Below are 23,659 nucleotides of genomic sequence, written 5' to 3' on the forward strand. Positions count from 1 at the left end.
ATTTCTTTTAAAAGAAACATATTTACATTTGTAAAAATGAAATACCTTAAATATAAACATTGAGAAGAATCCAAGCAGCCTACATATATATCTTTTTTTTTTTTTTTTTTTGGTAGAAGTAAAATTTTTTGCAAGCAGTTCTATGACTCAGTTAGAAACAAAGTTATCTGCTGTGTCTTAGAGCCATCGTTTTATTTATCCTAAAATACAGTCAACAACTAAACTCCTACCTCTGTTCATTTCTCACTAAGCTGGGTTGAGTAATCCACATTTGCCAAACAAGTTCTAAATAAAATGTTTTATTGTATGTTACATGATCACTGCAATCATGATTTATTTGTGATATATGAAATCATAAATTACAAAAAATCCTGAAACCTTTCCATATGATAGTGTATTTGAATTATAGAAAAATGCTATGAATTCATGTTCCAAAGACATTTTTAATACTCAGAGAAACTAACTGGGACAAGGAGAACTTATACTAATGTGTTCCTTACTAAGAATCATCACAGGTGCCCTACAGCCTGTGCTTTTAATATATTCTCAGTAGTAATTATAGAAGTGGTAATGTTAGTTAACTGAAGCATTTGGTGGAGTCGGCACAACATACTGCACATTTACAGACATTATAATAAGTACTTTTTGTATGTATAATCTTATTTAATCTGCACGTCCACCCGCCAATAGTACCTACTACTATTATTATTCTCATTATGCAGAAGAGAAATGAAAGCAGACAGAGGTACTCAAAAATCTGGTTGAAATGACTGATAACAAAATTAAAATAACTATAAGCTTCAAAGGAAGTATTACATTATTAGCAATAAGTACACTTGACCCTTGAACAACTCGGAGGTTAGTGGGGCCAACCCCCTGTGCTGTCAAAAATTCGCCTATAACTTTCACCTCCCCCGAAAATGTAGCTATTAATTGCCTACTGTTGACCAGAAGCCTTGGTGATAACATGAACAGATGATTGACACATATTCTGTATGTTTTATGTATGATACACTGTATTCTTACAATAAAGTAAGCTAAAGAAATGAAAATGCTAAAAAAATAATAAGGAAGAAAATTTATTATTAAGTTGAAGTAGGTCATCATAAAGGTATTTTTTTCTCATCTTCTTCATATTAAGTAGTCTGAGAAGGAGAAGGAAGAGGCGGGTTTGGTCTTGCTATCACAGGAGTGGCAGAGGTTGGAACAGGTGGAAGAGGTGGACGAGGTGGAAGAGGAGGCCAGAGAGACAGGCACAGTTAGTGTAATATTTACTGAAAAAAAATCCACGTGTAGATGGACCTGTGCATTCAAACCCATGTTGTTTAAGGGTCATCTGGATACAAAAGCTATGATAACTGCCAGGATATGGTCATTTCTTAAGGTAGGCAGTTTTGAGATTAATAAAAAGTGTGTATGCCTGCCCTCATGCCCACACCTGAGAACATATGCAGATAAAATCAGGTTATGATCCTCAAGAAAATAAGAAGAAAAAAACTGATAAATTATAAATAAAGTAGAAATAAACAGGCAAAGCAATTCCCATGTCTTCGTCACCTTCGTGATGCCAGCCGGCTACAGCTAGAATATTGGCATTTTTAAAGAATCGTGGTTTCTGGAAATCATTTGTTACTAAGTGATGCCTTATATGAATAGGAGTCATAGGACACTGGCAACACAGCTTAGAAGCAGCTTCTTTCCACAGTGGGCTACTCACTGTCACTGTCAACAGCATGATGGTGTCTTTGAAACTATGACAACTCTAGGGTCATGCAGCCATATCTTTCAAATATTTCCTCTCAGTACCTATCACAAAACTCTCAACGTGTAAACTTAGTTGAAAAACAAAAGGTTTTGAGATTTTAGATTAAAGGGCATCTATGTTCATTAAAGAATACATTCATCACCAAATTTTAAAAAATGAGAGAAAGAATAAAACCATTTAGGTAACAACACATCAACATAACCACTAATGAAGTGTGGTTATATCTTCTTATAATCTGTTTTCTCTGCATCAAACTGTTTATTTGTTTATGCGAAACAGATGAATAACTTTCCCAGAAAGAGGGATAACTATAAATTTGATAGGCACATGCCTCCCAAATAATGTAGGAAGACTATTACCATGCAGACTTACTGAGTTTGACTTATATAATAAAATAATATAACAGAAAATGTCTAGCCAGCCTTCTAGATAGAGAAGAGTTACAGGGCTACAAGCTGATGCCACTAATATATACAACATTGATTTATATTATAGGAGAAAGGGGATTTAATAAAAGAACAATTTTATTAAAACTATGATAAATGGCAAAGATTTACATAAAGTTTTAAGAGATACAAATGGGAAGAAAATACATAATTAATAATATAAGAATTGGTAACTGGTTGTAATTTCACAATGTTTAGCTTTAAAAAGAAGTGGAAAGAAAAGGCTACTTCCCAGATTAAAAAAGAAAGGTCGCTAGCAAAATATTTATCCAGTCTTACGCTGCCATCTCACTTGACCTCTTGACAGAGAAGACTTGCTCAAGTTTAATCACTAATGGCTTAGTTTAATAATACTAATACTAATACTCTAATAATGGTAATATGAACAATGATAACTGTAATTTATCAATTTCTTCCTATGTTCTCTCCTTTGTGGCACTTCATTTTTCCACCAAACCATGTGAATTAAATGCTGTTTTAACATCATTTTAAAGAAAAATTCTAGTGGCAAATCACAGGCAACATCTACTCTTGAAGAACTGGCCATGCATGTGCCCAGATGGACAGAAGTAGTTTATGGAAAGAGTAGCTAAGCACTCTGAAAGATTTATCCATGAGGTCCTATTTTCCCTGAATCATAAACCAAAGATAATTCAGAGGTAAATTATTCAAACCACTTGTCTCTTCAAAACTCGTTTGGAGTTAAATTGATAAGACATTTTATTATAGCTCTTCACATTTTCCAAGCTACTTTTGCTATATTTTGCTATAACCCTTGAGGTAGACGAGTATTGTTATCATTACATGGATGAAAACGTATCTTGATCATTAAGAGTTATAGTGTCAGACTTCCTGAGTTTGTTCCCTGACTTATTCACTTAATAGTTATGTGCATTTAAATAAGTTGTGTACACCCCTCAATATTCTCATTATGAAGATAATGGAAGTAACTACATCATAGGTTTGGTATGAATACTGAATGGAATAATACTAGTAAGGCATTTAGGACATAGTAAGAGCTCAATGTATGTTGCTCTTATTAAACCTGTTTTACAGTTGAACAACCTGAGGCACAGAGTCCAAAGTCACAGACAGAGTAAGTGTCAGACCAAGAATTCATAGCTCTGACATTTCCTTCAAAATTGTTGTTCTTCCCCACTTCTCATTCTAGCTGTCTCCAAACTTGACTTGTAGACCTGAAGGCAGGCCAAGGCCAAAGAATTATTCCAAATGATCCTTAAGTTAATATAAAATAACAATAATAACAGTGCCTAACTTTTGTGGAGCACTTACTATGTGTTAATCACTGTGCTAAATTCCTTACACATATTCTCTTACTTAATCCTCAAAATCCTATTTAGATGGATGTTATACTTCCTCCTTTTACAGATGAGGAAAGCAAGACCAAGAATAGTTAAGTGGTGAAGTAATTGCCAAAGAACACACAGCTACTTAGTTCTTAAGCCAAGAATCAAATTCAGGCAATATGGCTTCAAAGTTCAAGTCTTTACCATTCACCTTCATCTATTAACTAAATAACTGACATCATCTTATCACTAGCGTTCATCATGCTTAAAAGCTGGACATACTACATTGCCCTCCACCATCTCATCATCAAAGAATACCAAATGCGGTATGTTTTTGTAAGCACACATTCCCACATGTTTACAACATTGGCTAATTTAAGGAACCTATGTTCTCTATTTGCTTCTGGAGTGTGTAAGATAAACTATCACCATAAACCTAAGAGTACTCTCATTAAATGAAATTATTGTCTTTCATGCTTTAAATTAGAATGTGCCCTCATCTAGGGTATTAAACTGCCATTTTCTTTGATTTTATGATTTTTTTCAGCATGTGTATTTCTGAATTTCATTAAATATGTATAATGTATGGTTATTTTGCTTTTAGGTTATAATTTGAAGACAAAATAAGTATACACATTAAATCAACTGTAATGCAGAATATATTAAATTAGATGATATCTAAGATCCTGATATTAAGATAGTATGCTTCATGGTTTAAATTCACATTATATGTATAACGTGTATATATACCCCCATGGTTTAGAAGTTTAGAAGTTTTAAAGGTATCAAAGAATATTAGTAAAGAATCTTCTGCTTCCTCCTTTCTTCTAACCACAAAATTCACCTTTCCTTCCCACAAGCAACATGTTAGGTTTTGTTTATCTTCCTAGATATATTTACATACATACAATAAAATACATTTATACATTTATATACTTATATCTCCCTCTCCCTGTTTTTATACTTATGTACATTGTAAGGCAGGATACTTCACATGGAATCCTGGATCATGTTTTATTGTTAAGATTGCTTCCTATTGGTACTAAAGGGTTTCCTGTTTTATTATTGATACATATTTTACTACTTTATTAATGAATAATAATTTTTAAATAGTCCTCTATTCATGGCCATTAAATTGTTGCTAATCTTATGTCATAACAAATAATGCTACAATGAATAATATTGCATATACACCAATTTGCATGTGTGTGAGCATATCATTTCAGTAGCACAAATTCCTAGAAGTGAAATGCTGGGTTAAAGGGTGTGTTTATTTGCAATTTTGATAGGTATCACCAAATTACTTCCAAAAGAGTTGTTTCAATTTATAATCAATACTAAATAATGAAAGTGTATATACTGGGTTTTTCATTGATGCTAAGAGAGGGGGATATTAGTATTTATGCTTAATGCTTAAATAAAGTTACACATTGCACATTCTGGTGATGTTGGCAGGTGTCTTGGCACCAAAGTTAAACAGTATAACCCTTAAACATAATGCACTGTCTATTAATGCACTAGTGATGAGAAAATAAATGTCTTTAACAGCTGCCCAGATTCTAAACAATAAATATATACCCAAAAGTTCAATGCAGTTCTTGGAAGATAAGAATTAACCATCACAGAAGATCATATTTTTCAGTTGTAGAAAAATCTCATTGACTTCAGTGACTTTATTTCCGTAGAATGATTACTTTTATAGGTAACTGACAAGGAAACTTGTTCACAATTTTCACTTTAAAAGTTTTAAAAAAATCTCAAATGGCAGAGTTTCTGCCAAAAACTTCTTGTAAAATCAATTCTTCCACTTCTTGAGAACCTATTACATGGTCTGATTTCTTTATAAAGGTTGTGTAATGTAATGTGTCCAACAACTCTCTGAGGTTAATGATATCAATCCAGCTTTAGGGGCAAAAAACTGTGGCTCATCAATATTAACTAGCTCAGATGACACAACTAACAAGTACTGGTAAGTAAGAAAAAAAAGGTCAAGATTTCCCACAAGTACCGGTCACAAATGAAGTAGAGAAAACATCATTGAATGAATAAATTAAATGTGCGGTAGGTATACGCCGTCCTGCGGCTACCTAAAACAAATGTCTTACCTCAAAAGCAGATGACAAGGAAGGGACTACAGGCTTCAGGTGACCAAATCTGTACAGCATTAGGAACATCAAGCAACGGAGAGTTTCCATAAAAGCTGCCTTGGGTCTGAAATAAAATGTCATTACATGCATTAGTTTTAAATATGCTCTTTATATGTTTACATGTTATAATTAATATAGAGATAAACTTTTCATTCTCAAGAAATACCTAGTATTTAAATATATTTGAAAAGCATATCCCCCGAAGCTATTTGAAAACAGTGATTAAACTAAGAAAGAACACTCATCCTTTTAGGGAAAATCTGTTCTTTTTTTTTTTTTTTTAGACGGAGTCTTGCTCTGCCGCCCAGGCTGGAGTGCAGTGGCGCCATCTCGGCTCACGGCTCACTGGAAGCTCCACCTCCCAGGTTCATGCCATTCTCCTGCCTCAGCTTCCCTAGTAGCTGGGACTACAGGCGCCCGCCACCACACTCAGCTATTTTTTTTTTTTTTTTTTTTTTTTTTTGTATTTTTTAGTAGAGACGGGGTTTCACCCTGTTAGCCAGGATAGTCTCGATGTCATGACCTCGTGATCCGCCCGCCTCGGCCTCCAAAAGTGCTGGGATTACAGGCGTGAGTCACTGCGACCGGCCTGGGAAGATCTGTTCTTTATCAACATATTGCTTAGTTTGAGCATTGATGAGTTATGAAGTTTATTTTCAGCTAATAAATAAAATATTAGGCAACTAAATTTCTAGGTTTTAAAGTAAGTGAGACTCTTTTCACTGATTGAATGTCTTCATACTTCATTCATTTAAAAAATTAGTAGTTAGGAGAACTGATATAGTTAACTTCTCTAAAATAATGAAAAGTCAAATATCAAAGTTTTATATTTATTTTTTAAACTACACTATAAAGTTACAGAATATACTGATATTTTACCACTCTGTGGAAAATTCTTGAATTGAGTAAAAGTAAAAACAATGCAAGAATTTCACTTCTTGCCTTTGATCCAGAAGAAATCCAATGGAAGTCAAGGTCAGGATAATGAAGCAAACTCTCAGAAGGAGAGTCACTTGTGACAGTGCCTGTCAAACACACACAGAGATCAATGGAGCCGTTAGGAGAATTGTTAAAAGGCATAAGAACAGTCAAAGCTGACAAAACAACCCAAATTTTATGTCCTATTACACCACTTGTCATTGACACTTTACAGAAAGTTTGACTACGCAGAAAACATTTCGGTTTTCTTAAAGTCGTTTAGTTCCTTGTTGGACAGTTGGAGAAGTAATCAGACAATTCCATAATGATATTTTGCTTAAAGTGTTCATCATCATTTAAAATTCTCCTTTAAAATTTTGACTTTTATAGTTTTTTTGAAACACGTGGATCCCCCACATATGGATAAATTACTCACATTTTAATGAATAAATACTGTATTCTAATAGCTATTTTTAGTATAACAAAATCTTTGTGGTTTCAAATGCAAAGCTTTCTCAAATATAGAAAATATTTAAAGGAGACTGTGTTTATGAGTGAAAACATATATATAAAAGAAATTACACACATACATTCATATATGATTCAATATACATGCTCATATATACATGTCAAAAGCTATCTTTTTAACGCTTAAACATTAAGCATTAGTGTGCTCTTCATGTTGATATGGCAGAATTTTGTAAACTAATTAAAACTTACTGATATATTGGACTTTGAGCCAAGGAAAAGAATGAGTACCATCTTTCCAGGTATCTTAAGGGTAAAAGCTTATTCTAAGACAGTCTGTCCTTTGAGATTATTAGATTTCTGACTTGCAAATATGCTTTGTGCTCCAGAAGAATTAGAGGAAAAGCAGATATCAGAATTCTAATTTAAGTACATGTACAGCAGTCTTTGTTTATAGTGTAAAATTCTTTATATTATGTATAAAAACTAATTCTTTTGGAACAATGAACCATTTACAGCTTGTTTTTGGACTCTGAGTCAAAGGATTTTTTCCTTTAAATGCTTGTCTCAATTTTAGTCTGGTCTTTTGTACTTTTCTTCAGGAAAAATGAATTAAAGGGTACAGTTGCATAAAGTGGGTTTTTATCCCAATGTACTGGAAATAAATGATAATTTTTTTAAAAAATTATCTTTTGAATCATTGTAACAGAAAACATTTTTCCATCAGAATTATAAATTAATATGCATTTAATTTACATATTAAAATTTAATAATGTTTATTGAACATCTACTATTTTACAGCTTCTATGGCATGTGTTTCTTGTACTTTAATTTTGTTACATTCCCAATGACTTTGCAGAGTAGTTGTCATTTAAAGGAGACTGTGTTTATGAGTGAAAACATACGTATAAAAGAGATTACACATATACACTTGTATTTGATTTTAAAAAAAACAAACTTGGTTTTATTAAAAAAGGAAAAAAAAGAACACAATCTGGGAAACAAAAGATTATCTAACTTTTTCCATCATTACACAGAAAGTAAATAACGCCTCTGAAACTCAAAATAGGCCTGCCTGATCACAAAGCATGATGATGGTGGAATACATATGAGCAATAGATTTAAAGGGGCTAATGGCAGAAGTCTAAATTGTCATAAATAGTCAAAGTTTAGAGCCAGGTGAACATGACTTCAGATTAAAAGTGGATCAGTAAATTCAAAGTATTTGACAAAGGGTATCTAGCACCATCATTGCACAGAGAAGTAAATACTTTCTGAAACTCAGAATAGGCCTGCCTGATCACAAAGCATGATGATGGTAGAATACATATGAGCAATAGATTTAAAGGGGCATATACATATGAGCAATAAATTTAAATCTATTGCTTTAAATTTAAAGATTTAAAGCAATAGATCTATTGCTCTATGTATTCCATCATCATCTTTCCCTGTCAAACGTTATTACACTAAATGTGGAAAAAGATAGATATTTCCCAAGGTGTGTTCTTTTTTTTTTTTTTTAATAAAACCAAGTTTGGTTTTTTTAAAAGTAAATTCAAAGTATTTGACACAGCTCCTGGATGAGTTCCCTACTCACTGATGGAGTTTAAGTTCCGTCTTTATGAAAACCCAGAGGTGTGATAGAACAGATTGGCTAAAATAGTGCCCAAAACATGATGCAAGCACTCTTTCCTTTTTTTCACTTTGAAATGAATACAAGGAATTTCACCTAATTATTAGCTAATATCCTTATTTGCAATTAAATTGCAACTGTCCAAAGTTATAAACAGTAAACAAAAGCCATCAGTTGCAATTTTTGCTCACATGCAGTACCATAGCTTCATACCCTCTTAAAAACCACCCCATCTCTCACGGCCAACTTCCTGGAATGGCAGCCAGAATTGTCAAGAGATTTTAAACCCTTCAAAGCAATACTTTAATGGAAGAGTATTGTTGAGTGGTCAAAAACCTGAATATAAAAGTATTAGACTGTTTAGGAATAGGGGCACAATGATAGGTATTATATACAGGATGGGGGAGTCTGTGAAAGCCGGAACGTCTTAGATCAGAGCAGGAGAGTGGTATTCATATTTCGATACGTGCAGGTCAGCGATGTCCACGTAGGAAGAGTGAGACCAAAAACAAACAAACAAAAATCCAAAAATAACAACAACAACAACAACAAACAGAGAAATACTTTCCTGGTGGTAGAAATCACTAAGGTTTTTTTAGTTACCTTGTTTGAATAAAACGGCTTCTCTCACTATATTGCTTCACTGTGGTTATTGGTGGGGAAAATTTACATAAAAGGGAGAAACGATTTGTGTCAAAATCTACAGTATGATTACAAATGCTCTTTAAGAACATAGAATTTATAATTATTTAAACCTATCATCCATGTAACCATGAGCAAATGATTTGACATTTTAAAGCCTCAGCTATGCGTTTGGTACATTTGAAATAAAATACGCATTTGGCAAGGACTGTAATCTTATAAAATACTTAGAAGAGTGTTTGGCACAGAGTAAAAAAGTCAATTGATGGTCATGGTTAGTGCTATTGTTACTATGTTCAGGAGCTTAGGCTAATCTTAATTAATTACAGTAAGATAAACAACAGAGAAGCATAAATAGAAGGTCTATTAGCTCTTCCAGATGTTACAGAAAACTCAGAGATGGAATAAGTACATGTATTTACTTTGGTTAGGAAATGTGTGATACGTGGACAATAGAGATAATTCTCTTTACCAAACTGCATCCTGACTACTGGAATCAGAGTGGAAACCAGCTTGACGTAGGAATCCACCACCCAGTCAATATCTCTAACTGGTTCACAGGCAACTGAAACACGACAGGACTAAAACACTACCTTTGAGCTCCTCCTCTACACCATATATTCCCTAGTTTTCTTCATCTTAGAATATGACACCTCCTAGCCTTCAGTTACTGAAGACAAAAACCTGTGACTGGTCCTTAACTTTTTCTGTCACTGTCTTCTTCTAATACATCAGAGATATATTTAAAATATATCCAGAATAAAACCATGTGTTATAAACAGCATGACTAATACCCTGTTCCACCCCAAGATGTTCTCCCCAACAATTGTTGAAATACTCTCCTAACTGGTCTTCCTACTTCTAAAATTACCTGTCCACCTACCACAGCCACCAACCTACAGTACTCAGAGTGATCCTTTTAAGCTTAAGTGAGATCATGTCACACATGTTCTAAACCCTCCAGGGGCTCACTCAGAATAAAGCTCGAAGTCATCACTCTAGCCCAAATACACCATACCTCACTCTTAATCTCTAGTGATCTTTCTCTCTTTAACTCATAATAAACCATGTCAGAAATGTTCCTGTTCCTGGACATGACAAACATTTTCTCAACTCAAGTCTGTTTCACCCAGTATTCCTTCTGCTTGAAATGACTTCCCCCAGTGAACACTAGGGTGCATTTCATTCAGGTCTCTATTCAAATACATGTCCTTGTCCCTCCGACATAAAATAGTACTTCTCCATAACTCTCTATAACCATTTTCTGTTTTATTGCTCTTCATATGATTTATCACTTCTATACACTTATATGTTTGTTGATGCATTCTCTGTTGTCTGTCTCCTCTTACTAGGGTGTAAACTCAGTGAAACTTTTTATATCTTTGTTCACTGTCGTATCCCAAGTGCCTAGAATATAGAATAGATGTTTATTGAATGACTGATAAAATGAATGAATATTTTATATTTGTGTTTTAGTATTAATATATTAAATGGTAATAATTCTTATTACATTGCTAATATGATATTTTGGGAAAATTGAATCTTTATTTCATTTTTTACAAATTCAAATTTTATTTTAGATTCAGGGGATACATTTGCAGGTTTGTTACATTAGTATATTGCCTGATGTTGAGGTTTGAGATAGGAATGATCCCATCACCCAGGTAGTGAGCATAGTATCCAACAATTCGTTTTTCAAGCTTTGCCCCTTCCTTTATTCCTGACTGTCTTAGTCCCCAGTGTCTATTGTTGTCATCTTCATGCCCAGGGTACCCAATGTTTAGCTTACACTTATAAGTAAGAACTTGTAGTATTTGTTTTTCTGCTCTTCACTAATTCACCTGGAGTAATGACCTCCAGCTGCATTCATGTTGCTGTGAAGGACATGAATTCTTTCTCATGATTGCATAGTAATCCGTGGTATATACGTAACACGTTTTCTTTACCCAATCCACCATTGATGAGCACTTAGGTTGATTCCATGCGTTTGCTATTGTGAATAATGCTGCAATGAACATATGAGTGCATGTGTCTTTTGATAGAGTGATTTATTTTCTTTTGGATATATACTCAGTAATGGGACTGCTGTGTCAAATGGTGGTTCTGTTTTAAGTTCTTTGAGAAATCTCCAAACTGTTTTCCACAGTGGCTGAACTAATTTACATTTTCACCAACAGTGTATAAGTGTTCCCTTTTCTTTTTAGCCTCCCTAGCATCTGTTGTGTTTTGACTTTTTAATAATAGTCATTCTTACTGGTGTGAGACAATATCTCATTGTGGTTTTAATTTGCATTTCTCTAATGATTAGTGATGCTGAGAGTTTTTTCATGTATTTGTTGGATACTTGCATGTCTGCTTTTGAGAGGTGCCTGTTTATGTTCTCTGCCCACTTTTTAATCTGGTTATTTAGTTTTTGTTTGCTGATTTGCGTAAGTTCCTTATACATTTTGGATATTAGTCCTTTGTCAGATAGGTAATTGGCAAATATTTTCTCCCATTCTGTAGATTGTCTGTTTACTCTGCTGATAGTTTCTTCTACTGTGCAGAAGCTCTTTATTATAACTAGATCCCACTTGTCAAATTTTGTTTTTGTTGCAATTGCTTTTGAGGGCTTACTCATAAATTATTTCCCTATGCCAAGGTCCAGAATGTTCTTCGACAAAGTTGACAAAAGCAATGGGGAAAAGGGCTCCTTATTCGATAAATCGTACAGAGATAGCTGGCTAACCGTACGGAGAAGAATGAAACCGGACCCCTACCTTTCACCATATTTAAAAATTAACTCAAGATTGATTAAAAATTTGAATGTAAGGCCACAAACTATAAAAAACCCGAGAATAAAACATTATTAATACAATTAATCAATAATTTAATATTAAATATTTAATAATATTTTATTTTATTTCATTTTATTTTTGAAACAGGGTTTTACTCTCATCACTCAGGCTGGAGTGTAATGGCACCATCTAGGCTCACTGCAACCTCTCTTTCCAGTCTTAAGTTACTCTCCTGCCTCAGCCTCCAGAGTAGCTGGGACTATAGGCACATGCTACCATGCACGGCTAGTATTTTTTTTTTTTTCTTGAGACAGTTTCATTCTTGTTTCCCAGGCTAGAGTGCAATGGCGCCATCATGGCTCACTGTAATCTCCACCTCCCTGGTTCAAGCGATTCACCTGCCTCAGCTTCCTGAGTAGCTGGGATTACAGGCACCCACCATCATACATACCGGATTATTTTTTTATTTTTTATTTTTAGTAGAGTTAGGGTTTCACCAGGTTGGCCAGGCTGGTCTCGAACTCCTGACCTCAGGTGATCTGCCTGCCTCTGCCTCCTAAAGTGCTGGGATTATAGGTGTGAGCCACTGCACCCAGTCAACGGCAAATTTTTGTATTTTTTGTAGAGATGAGTTTTCACCATGTGGTCCAGGCTGGTCTCAAACTCCCGGACTCAACTCCGGCCTCAATCTCCCAATGTACTGGGGTTTATAGGCGTGAGCCACTGCACCCTGCCTAATAGCAATATTTTATATTCCTCAAACTTTAAAATAAATTCCACTAAATTATTCAATCAGTAGTTTAATATTAAATTATTGTTTCTAAATGTTAAATATTTAAATATTAAGTACCTTAATAATTATTTCTTTAATTCCTTAAAAAACAGAATATCCCAAAAATTAGTTTAAAAGAAACTGAGAGTATTGAAGAGGGAATTCAATATACAACACATATGCTGAATTTAGGGTTCATTTTCCTGTGGAACTTAAGTTTTTCTATATAGCATCCTTTGATAGACTAGTAAGGTAGATAGTCATTTGAACTTCTCTAAATTCTACACATTCAGCTGGGTGTGGTGGCTCATGCATGTAATCCCAGCGCTCTGGGAGGCTGAGGTGGGCAGATCACTTGAGGTCAGGAGTTTGGGACCAGCCTGGCCAACATGGTGAAAAGCCATCTCTACTAAAAATATTAAAATTAGCCGGGAATGGTGGCACATACCTGTAGTCCCAAGTACTTGGCGGCTGAGGCAGGAATAAACTATTGTTTGAACCTAGGAAGCAGAGGTTGCAGTGAACTGAGATTGTTCCATTGCACTTCAGTCTAGGTGCCACAGCAAGACTCTGCCTCATAAATAAATAAATAAATAAATAAACTCTACAAATTCATTCCATGAGTATATATTGAGTATGTGCTGGGCATTATGGTAAATATGAGTTTGAGTAACCAAGGAGAACAAAATCCCTGCCCTTGAATTCATACCACCTTAGTCTTTGCCAATAAGACCACTGGCCAGGTACACTAGAACAAAAGGAAAAAAAAATAGAATATAATTTATAGGTTTTAAAGGCTATAAACATTTAGTCTCCTATGTGTTACACAATATGTGAAATCACATGTAACTTATTAGTTTTTTTTATAACAGGGAGGATTATATTTTTCACTCAATTTACTCCCATTTCAAATTATATACTGCTGGTTTATCTTTCATATAAAATATCTCTCTCCTAAAGTGCTAAATTGAAATTATTCTAAATTAGTTCCATTTTAATTTGGATATATGGTCACTTCATAATCACAGAAAGCATTTGGGAAAGATCATAACCATAAATAGCTTTTTGAGGCAATAAATTGTTTTTCCTTTTTAAAAACTGTCTGTCAAGTTTCACCAGGCGTGGTGGCTCATGCCTGTAATCCCAGTACTTTGGGAAGCTGAGGTCAGCAATTCACTTGAGGCCAGGAGTTCGAGACCAGCCTGGACAACATGGCAAAGCCCCATATCTACTAAAAACACAAAAATAATACAAAAATTATCCAGACATGGTGGTGGCGCATGCCTGTAATCCCAGCTATTTGGGAGGCTGAGGCAGGAGAACTGATTGAAACTGGAGGAGGAGGTTTCAGTGAGCTGAGATGGCACCACAGCACTCCAGCCTGGGCAACAGAGTGATACTCTATCTCAATATATATATATATATATATATATATATATATATATATATATATATATATATTTGGTAGCTCTTGTTTTCATAGGTTTCCCAGTGCAAGGATGATGGTATAGATTCGTAGCTCCAAGTATGCCTGCAGAACCCTATCTCCTCCAACTTTTTTTAAATAGATGGAAAAAATATACTTAGGAAGAGATATCATTAACAATAGCAGAATTACATGTTTGATGCCATGTTACTTAAATAGTCAATGAATGTGTGGGAATTCTTCTTTTGCCCACAGATATTATAAAGAAGAAAGCCCTTTTGTTCTTGAAGAAGACTATCATTGTCCTACCCTTGCATGGGAAAACCTTGGTGGTCAATACAACCTCCTCTCACGTTTCCCCACCAAACAAACCTCACAAAGGAGCTATCAAACTCGGTCACCATATCCCAAAATAACAGTATGTTTCTATATGAAAGAATTTTTTTTTTAACTTTATGCATTGTCAAAGATGATTTGATAATATTTTCCATAATTTTATTCTAAAGATTTAGAAATGAAAAGTCTAGATTTTCTTACAATCACAAGATGGTGCATTTTTAGTGGTTTCCCTAAAAGATGCCTGACAAGGTCTACAAAATTCATTATTTTGATTAATGCTCATCTTCTCAGACATCTGTAAAATGAGACTAATATTGCCTAACACATAAACCTCTATAACTTCTGATATGAAGGCAGCAGATTGAGTTTCCTGGCACACTTATTCTGCTGCCCTCATTACCTCTATAGCTCTGAGGGCTCCACCTTCCAGACTCTATGAGCTTATGGATTTGTCATGCTGAATCCTAAGGCCTGAAGATGCTTCTCAGTGTTACAACATAAACACAAGAGCAGAATCCAATGTGACACCATACTGCAATGTATAATTATATGTGAGTCTCAAGAATCTGTCTTGAAAGCATTTCTTGCTCTTTAAAATAATTGTCAATATTGGCTATCTTATTATTTTTCCTATATTTTCAGAACTCCCTAGGTGGCTACTACTAAAGCATACCAAGAGGAATATAACTACAATAAAAATTTACTAGAATTTCAAGCAAGAAGCAAACACAATAAATATATCAAAGTTGAAAATATATTGGCTAAAAAGTATAATTAGCATGTAGTTCAAAACATTGAATTGACATGGAGTTCATCAGTTTCTACAAAAAATTTGACACTATGGTTCTACTCCATTAAAATATGAATGTATACCTGATAAGATAGAGAAATTCACCCTCCTACCTGAAAAACAATAGCAATGTATCTGAAATGATTGTTTTCAAATCACAGGGCACCAGGCAACAAAGAACAGCAATTTCAGGGAAATGGGATACAAATAATATGATCCATATTGCACCAGTTTCCCACCTTGAGAGTTTCTAGGTCACAACACAGAGGGACCCAGAGGAGCTTGGTGAATTCCCTGAATTGCAGAGAAGGAGCCAGGATTTGAGAGAAACCAAGGAGGCTAGCGTTTGGAAAATTGAGTACCAAAAAAAGGGAGAGTTATATGTGGAGAACCCTAAAATTTTGCAGAGTGCCAATCAAGTCTTTAGTGTAACAGCTCATGCGTGATACACTGAAGAAATTATCCAAGGGCAAAAAAGGATCAGAGTTACAATGCCCAGTATGCGTATAATGCATGTTCCTACCAGACAGACTGGAAAATCTCGTGATTCGTTGGACATTCACTGAGTCGAGAACACCAAAGGGTTGTGCCTCAGTATTGGATAGTAATTACTCCAGGACTGAAAATCTTTAGCAAAGAAAGATCCTACAACAGTTGCCACAAGAGTCGGTTGTTAACATACTATCTTTCTTGAATGCTCCGTAAAACTATTTTGTGGAAGCCACTCTGAATAATTTGTATTTGCCTCAAGATCTCACTGAAATCAGCACAAATTTCCATACACTTTTAAAAGGAAACTTTTATTTTCTTACTAAGAAAAAAGTGGATCTATGAACTACATACCTTTTCATTATTTTCCAAAACACAGAAGAGAAAAGGTATTAAAAGACCATTTCAGAGAGACCCACCAGACTCTCTTTCTAAATGGATTTTTTTTTCTTTTCTTTTCTTTTCTTTTTTTTTTTTGAGACAGAGTCTCGCTCTGTCACCTAGGCTGGAGTGCAATAGCACAATCTTGGCTCCTGCACAACCTCCACGTCCTGGGTTCAAGTGCTTCTCTTGCCTCAGCCTCCAGAGTAGCTGGGATTACAGGTACCTGCCACCACACCTGGCTACTTTTTCTATTTTTAGCAGAGATGGAGTTTCACCATCTTGGCCAGACTGGTCTCAAACTCCTGATCTCAAGTAATCCACCCACCTCGGCCTCCTAAAGTGCAGGATTACAGACATGAGCCACTGTGCCTGGCCTCTTTATGTGGAATACTTTTAATGAGGAAATGTAACTCCAAAGAACTGTGCATTTAGACTGGAGTTTCCAAAGCAGGATGGAATTGCTTAATTTTTACATATACTTAATAAATCAAAGTGAGATTGTAATTTAAATTATGAGGAGGTTATCATTGATTGTGTTTGTTATACGATAACTTTTTAAAGAAGCTGCCCGATACTCACCAAATTAGAAAAGACTAATAGTGATATGAAGATATATTTAATTTCAAAGTTAACATTATATTATCTGATGCATATGACACTATTAAATGTGTAATTTCCCAGTTTATTAATATATTTAAATATAGTGGATAAAAATAATGTATTTAGGAAAATACAATGATCACTTTTCTACATTTCTGTAGTCTATGCTTATTTGAAAGGTAGCTTTCAAATTCATTACATTCATTTCATGGCTTTATATTATAATTGATGCTCACTTTGGCCCACATTTCTTTTTTTTTCCCACATTACCTTAGTTACCACCTAAAATCTTAAGGAAATGAAATCCCAAGGGGGTAGACTACAGAAAAACAGTATACCCTGGACGTTGACTTGAAAGCTTTCATGTAGAACCTAAGCTAGATCTAATTTGTGCAAGTGACACTCTCTGCTATGAGAGTAGACCAAAAAATATTGATTTTTTTACAGAGGGTTTTTTCAGTGGGTTTATTAAAAAATGCCAACATGAAAACATTAGTTACAAAATTGTAGTGCCCATAATGTTTTACAGAGCGTGGCATTCAGGGGAATTAAAAACCATAAAAATGTTTCCAAATTTATATTGGATACTCTCAGATGCCCTGTTAACTTGAAATATATCATCAGAGTAATCTGTGCTCAAATGTATCTGCAGTAACTTTATTACATATCCTATTACAAGACCTTATTGAATATTCAAACTGTTTTTTGCGTGTCTATTATTTAAAAGAGAATTGCCTTTTCAATTTTAGTTTGTAGAACATGCTAGTGCCATACGTATTTTTATTTCAAACATGTATTCATGATATCACCCCAGGAAGTGGACCCTGGCAGCTGAGGAATTGATTTTTCAAGCATTACTAAACCAAAATCAACATAAAAGTCCGTGGGTCATATCACTAAACGAAACACTATATATTTAAATGTATGCTCTGCAAGTTTCAGTAAGAAAGGAATGTGTCTCTTATGCCTTTGTGGTGGCCATCAAATTGCTTTTTTGACTCCCAAAGTTATTTATATAGAACCTGCATACATAAAACAAGCAAGTATTTATCTTCTCTAATATATGCATAAACAGAAAAGGCTGTGGTACCACAGCAGGGTCCCCAATTACAAGTCAGCCACAACTCTTCTGTGTGATTATTGGCTACAGTGAATCTGGAAACAAATATTGCTGTTGGATTTTAATGTCTTTGTATGCTTTTAGACATCCCTGAGACTAGAAAGGCACTATAGAATTTTGCAAATAAGCAACCTTTCTTCCTGGTCACACAGCACGTTCTCCGCAAAGAAAAACACGTGTGGGAAACAAGCAAATGCACCTTTCAAAATTAATTTGTGTCAGGAATGAAGCTGTCTCCAACTCTAATTTCAGTTTGAAAAGGGTTTCAACACCTGATATTTCTCTTCGTCAATATATTGACATGAGTTTCTCATATAGTTTTTCATGACAGTAGAGAAATCTTGTGAAAACCATGCTGTAAGTCATATCTTTTAATGGACACAGTGTCCCACTACATTTTTACCCAGGAAGCACTCACTCATGCCCAAGCATTCAAATGTTAATGGCCACTTTTTCAAAATTAGCATGGAGGCTCACATAGCTTAAAATGAGTACATCTCCATCTTTTGTTTCTATGAATCAGTATAATTTATTTAGGGATTTTATTTAATATAACTAATAAAAATCAATAATGCAAACTGTACTCAACATTGGTCAGTATATCAAGAGTTGGGTATTTAGACACAGACGACCTGGCTTTTCTTTTTGTCTCATCCAACTATGTAAGCTCTATTAATGACGTACATTTTAGTTCTATTTGGGGTGAAAATATTAAGTTAATATATTAAACAAAATAATCAGTGAAATTAATATATTAAACAAAGTAATCAATGAGACCTTACGTTAAACAGATATGAAGTCTAAGCATTTTGGTGGTTTGATGTGTAGGTGTGCACTGTCAAGAGTGATGTGGTTCATGCCACTGTTATAAAAGCTTTGGTCCAAAAAGAAATTCTTGTTTCAAGTTTTGTCATTTTGGAGGCAAAAGCCAAATAAACCTGGTACAATATGCAATTTGTTTCATCATTAGCTCTAGCACATGTAAGAAAAACAAACAGTAACTATATGTCCAATCATTATATTTTCCAAAAACTTCTGGTTCCATAGTATCCTAGTTCCTATGTTTGCTTCACAAAATGGAAAAAAGAATCATCATTTTCTGCTACAATAATACAAGTCTATTATATGTTTCCCTGTGGCTTTTCCTTTATTTAAAAAAATACATATTTGGACAGAGAGCACATACAAACTTACCTATTGTTTAAAGTTGGGGTTACTACGTGGGGAATAATTTGGTTACTAACTTTGAACACACACAAAAAAGAAATATATATGGACAACACCAATCACTAAAGTTTTAAAATAATGTTAAAATTAAAATGGGTTTTCTTGGTTTAATGCCTGTTTTGTCAGAAACTTGGATTGCAGCCCAGCCTTCTTTCTGTTTTCCGATTGCTTGGTAGACTTTTCTCCATCCCTTTATGGGATCAAATCAACAAGAAATTCTAACTATCCTAAATATGTATGCACCCAACACAGGAGCACCCAGATTTATAAACCAAGTCCTTAGAGATCTTCAAAGAGACTTAGACTCCCACACAATAATAGTGGGAGACTTTACTACCCCACTGATAATATTAGATCATCCAGACAAAGAATTAACAAAGATATTCAGCACCTGAACTCAGCACTAGACCAAATGGACCTGATAAATACATTCAGAACTCTCCACCCAGAAACAACAGAATTTACATTCTTCTCGTGACATGACACATAATCTAAAATCAATCACAAAATTGAAAGTAAAACACTACTCAGCAAATGCAAAAGAACTGAAATCATAACCCACAGTCTTTCAGACCATAGCACAATCAAATTAGAAATTAAGACTAAGAAATTCACTCAAAACCATATAATTACATGGAAATTGAATAGTCTGCTCCTGAATCACTTTTGGGTAAATGATGAAATTAAGGCAGAAATCAAGAAGTTCTTTGAAACTAGTGAGAACAAAGACACAACATACCAGAATCTCGAGGACACAGCTAAGGCAGTGTTAAGAGGGAAATTTGTGCCGGGCGCGGTGGCTCACGCCTGTAATCCCAGCACTTTGGGAGGCCGAGGCGGGAGGATCACGAGGTCAGGAGATCGAGACCATCCTGGCTAACACGGTGAAACCCCGTCTCTACTAAAAATGCAAAAAATTAGCCGGGCGAGGCGGCGGGCGCCTGTAGTCCCAGCTACTCGGGAGGCTGAGGCAGGAGAATGGCGTGAACCCGGGAGGCGGAGCTTGCAGTGAGCCGAGATCACGCCACTGCACTCCAGCCTGGGCGACTAAGCGAGACTCTGCCACAAAAAAAAAAAAAAAAAAAAAAAAAAAAAGAGGGAAATTTACAGCACTTAAAGTCCACATCAAAAAGTTAGAAACATCTCAAGTTGACAACCTAATATCACAACTAAATAACTAGAGAAATCAAGAGCAAAGAAATCCCAAAGATATCACAAGACAAGAAATAACCAAAATCAGAACTGAACTGAAGGAGATTGAAACATGAAAATCCATTTGAAAGATCAACTAATCCTGGAGCTGTTTGGGGGAAAACATTGATAAAGTAGAAAGACTGCTAGTTAGATTGATAAAGAAAAAACAGAAGATTCAAATCAACACTATCAAAAACAACAAGGAGGATATTGCCAGTGACCCCACAGAAGTACAAACAACAATCAGAGAATATTATGAACACTTGTATGCACGTACACTAGAAAATCTAGAAGAATTTCCTGGTTACATACACCCTCCTAAGACTGAACCAGGAAGATATTAAAACCCTGAAGAGACCAATAGTGAGCTCTAAAATTGAGGCAGTAACAAATAACCTATCAATCAACAAAAGGCCAGCACCAGACAGATTCACAGCCGAATTCTACCAGAAGTATAAAGAAGAACTGGTACCATTTCTACTGAAACTATTCCAAAAACTTCAGGCCAATATCCCTGACTGACAGCAATGCAAGAATTCTCAACAAAATACTGGCAAACCAAATCCAACAGCACATCAAAAAGCTTATCCACCATGATTAAGTAGGCTTTATCCCTGGGTGCAAGGTTGGTTCAACATACACAAATCAGTCAATGAGATTCATCACATTAACAGAACTAAAAACAAAAACACATGATTATCTCAATAGATGCAGAAAAGGCTTTCTCTAAAATTCAACACCCCTTCATATTGGTCACTCTCAATAAATTAGGTATTGAAGGAAAATGCCTCAAAATAATAAGATCCATATAAGACAAACCCACAGCTTATATTATACTGAATAGGCAAATGTTGGAAGCATTCCCCTTGAAATGAGCACAAGACAAGGATGCCCTCTCTCACCACTCCTATTCAACATAGTATTGTAAGTTCTGGGCAGGGCAATCAGGCAAAAGAAAGAAACAAAAGGCACAATAGGAAGAGAGGAAGTCAAACTATCCAGATTTGCAGACGACATGATCCCTATCTAGAAAACCCCATGGTCTCGGCCCAAAAGCTTCTTAGGCTGATAAACAACTTCAGCAAAGTCTCAGGATACAAAAATCATATGAAAAATCACTGGGATTTCTATACACCAATGACAGTCAAGCCGAGAGCAAAATCAGGAATGAACTCCATTCATAATTGCCACAAAAAGAACAAAAACCTAGGGATACAGATAACCAGGAAGGGGAAAGATCTCTGGAAGGAGAGCTACAAAACACTACTCAAAGAAATTGGATATTGACACAAACAAATGGAAAACCATTCTATGCTCATGGATAGCAAGATTCAATATCATTTAAAGAGCCATACTGCCCAAAGCAATGTATAGATTCAATGCTATGCCTATTAAACATTCTTCACAGAACTAGACAAACATTGTCATTCTTCACAGAATTAGAAAAAAACTACTTTTTTTTTTAAATTATACTTTAAGTTCTAAGGTACACGTGCACAACGTGCAGGTTTGTTACATATGTATACATGCGCCATGTCAGTGTGCTGCACCCATCAACTCATCATTAACATTAGGTATATCTCTTAATGCTATCCCTTCCTCCTCCCCCCTCCCCACAATAGGCCCCAGTCCTGTGTCCAAGTGATCTCAGTGTTCAATTCCCACCTATGAGTGAAAACATGCGGTGTTTGGTTTTCTGTTCTTATGATAGCTTGCTGAGAATGACAGTTTCCAGCTGCATCCGTGTCCCTACAAAGGACATGAACTCATCCTTTTTTATGGCTGCATAGTATTCCATGGTGTATATGTGCCACATTTTCTTAATCCAGTCTGTCACTGATGGACATTTGGGTTGATTCCAAGTCTTTGCTATTGTGAATAATGCACAGGAAAGCAAAAAAAGAACCAAATAGCCAAGGCAATCCTAAGCAAAAAGAACAAAGCTGGGGACATCACATTACCCAACTTTAAACTATACTACAGGTCTACAGTAACCAAAGCAGCATGATACTGGTACAAAAACAGTCACATAGGCCAACGGAACAGAATAGAGAACTCAGAACTACGACTGCACACTTACAACTATCTGATCTTTATAAACCTGACAAAAACAAGCAATGGGGAAAGGATTCCCTATTCAATAAGTGGTGCTGGGATAACTGCCTAGCCATATGCAGAAGATTAAAACTGGACCCCTTCCTTACTGTATATACAAAAATTAACTCAGGATAGATTAAATACTTAAATGTAAAACCTAAAACCATAAAAGCCCTGTATGACAACCTAGGCAATATCATTCAGGACACAGACACAGACAAAGATTTCATGATGAAGATGCCAAAAACAATTACAACAAAACCAAAAATTAACAAATGGGATCTAATTAAACCGAAAAGCTTCTGCACAGCAAAAGAAATTATCAACAGAGTAAAAAGACAACCCACAGAATGGGAGACAAGTTTTGCAAACTATGCATCCAACAAAGGTATAATATCAAGCATCTATAAGGAACTTAAACACATTTGCAAGAAAAAGACAAACAATCCCATAAAAAGTGGGCAAAGAACATGAACAGACACTTTTCAAAGGAAGACATGCATGCAGACAACAATCATATGAAAAAAAAGCCCAACATCACTGATCATTAGAGAAATGCAAATCAAAATCACAATGGGGTACCATCTCCCACCAGTCAGAATGGCTAGTGTTAAAAAGTCACAAATTAACAGATGCTGGTGAGCTTCTTGGGAAAAAGGAGTGCTTCTACACTGTCGGTGGGAGTGGAAATTAGTTCAATCATTGTGAAAGACAGTGTGGAATTCTTCAAAGACATAAAGACAGAAATACTATTCCACTCAGCAATCCCATTACTAGGTATATATCCAAGGGAATAGAAATAATTCCATTATAAAGTTAAATGTATGCATGTGCTCACTGAAACACTATTCACAGTATCAAAGACATGGAATCAACCTAAATGCCCATCAATGATAGACTGAATAAAGAAAATGTGGTAAGTATACACCATGGAATACTATGCAGCCACCAAAAAGAATGAGACTATGTCCTTTGCAGGGACATGAATGGAAGCTGGAGGCCATTATCCTTAGCAAACTAACACAGGAACAGAAAACTAAGTATCAGCATGTTCTCACTTATAAGTAGGAGCTAAATGATGAGAACACATGGACACAGAGAGGGGAACAACACACAAT

General features: G+C 35.2%; 1 protein-coding gene across 4 annotated transcripts in view; it reads right to left on the reverse strand.

Moving 5' to 3' along the window:
• AGMO (alkylglycerol monooxygenase) overlaps nucleotides 1-23,659 on the reverse strand; it is a 355,530-nt gene that overhangs the window by 160,797 nt on the left and 171,074 nt on the right. For all 4 annotated transcript variants that reach the window (XR_001900937.3, XM_017956887.2, XM_021935974.2 and 1 more), the window contains 2 exons: nucleotides 6,608-6,690; nucleotides 5,624-5,729 (listed from right to left, as the gene is read on the reverse strand). Coding sequence is in view for 3 of the 4 variants with exons in the window: in XM_017956887.2 (XP_017812376.2) it covers nucleotides 5,624-5,729; nucleotides 6,608-6,690 (189 nt within the window). In the remaining variant the exon portion in view is untranslated. The remainder of the gene's footprint in view (nucleotides 1-5,623; nucleotides 5,730-6,607; nucleotides 6,691-23,659) is intronic.

This window comes from Papio anubis, chromosome 4 (genome assembly GCF_008728515.1).
Source record: "Papio anubis isolate 15944 chromosome 4, Panubis1.0, whole genome shotgun sequence".
Classification (NCBI taxonomy): Eukaryota; Metazoa; Chordata; class Mammalia; order Primates; family Cercopithecidae; genus Papio; species Papio anubis.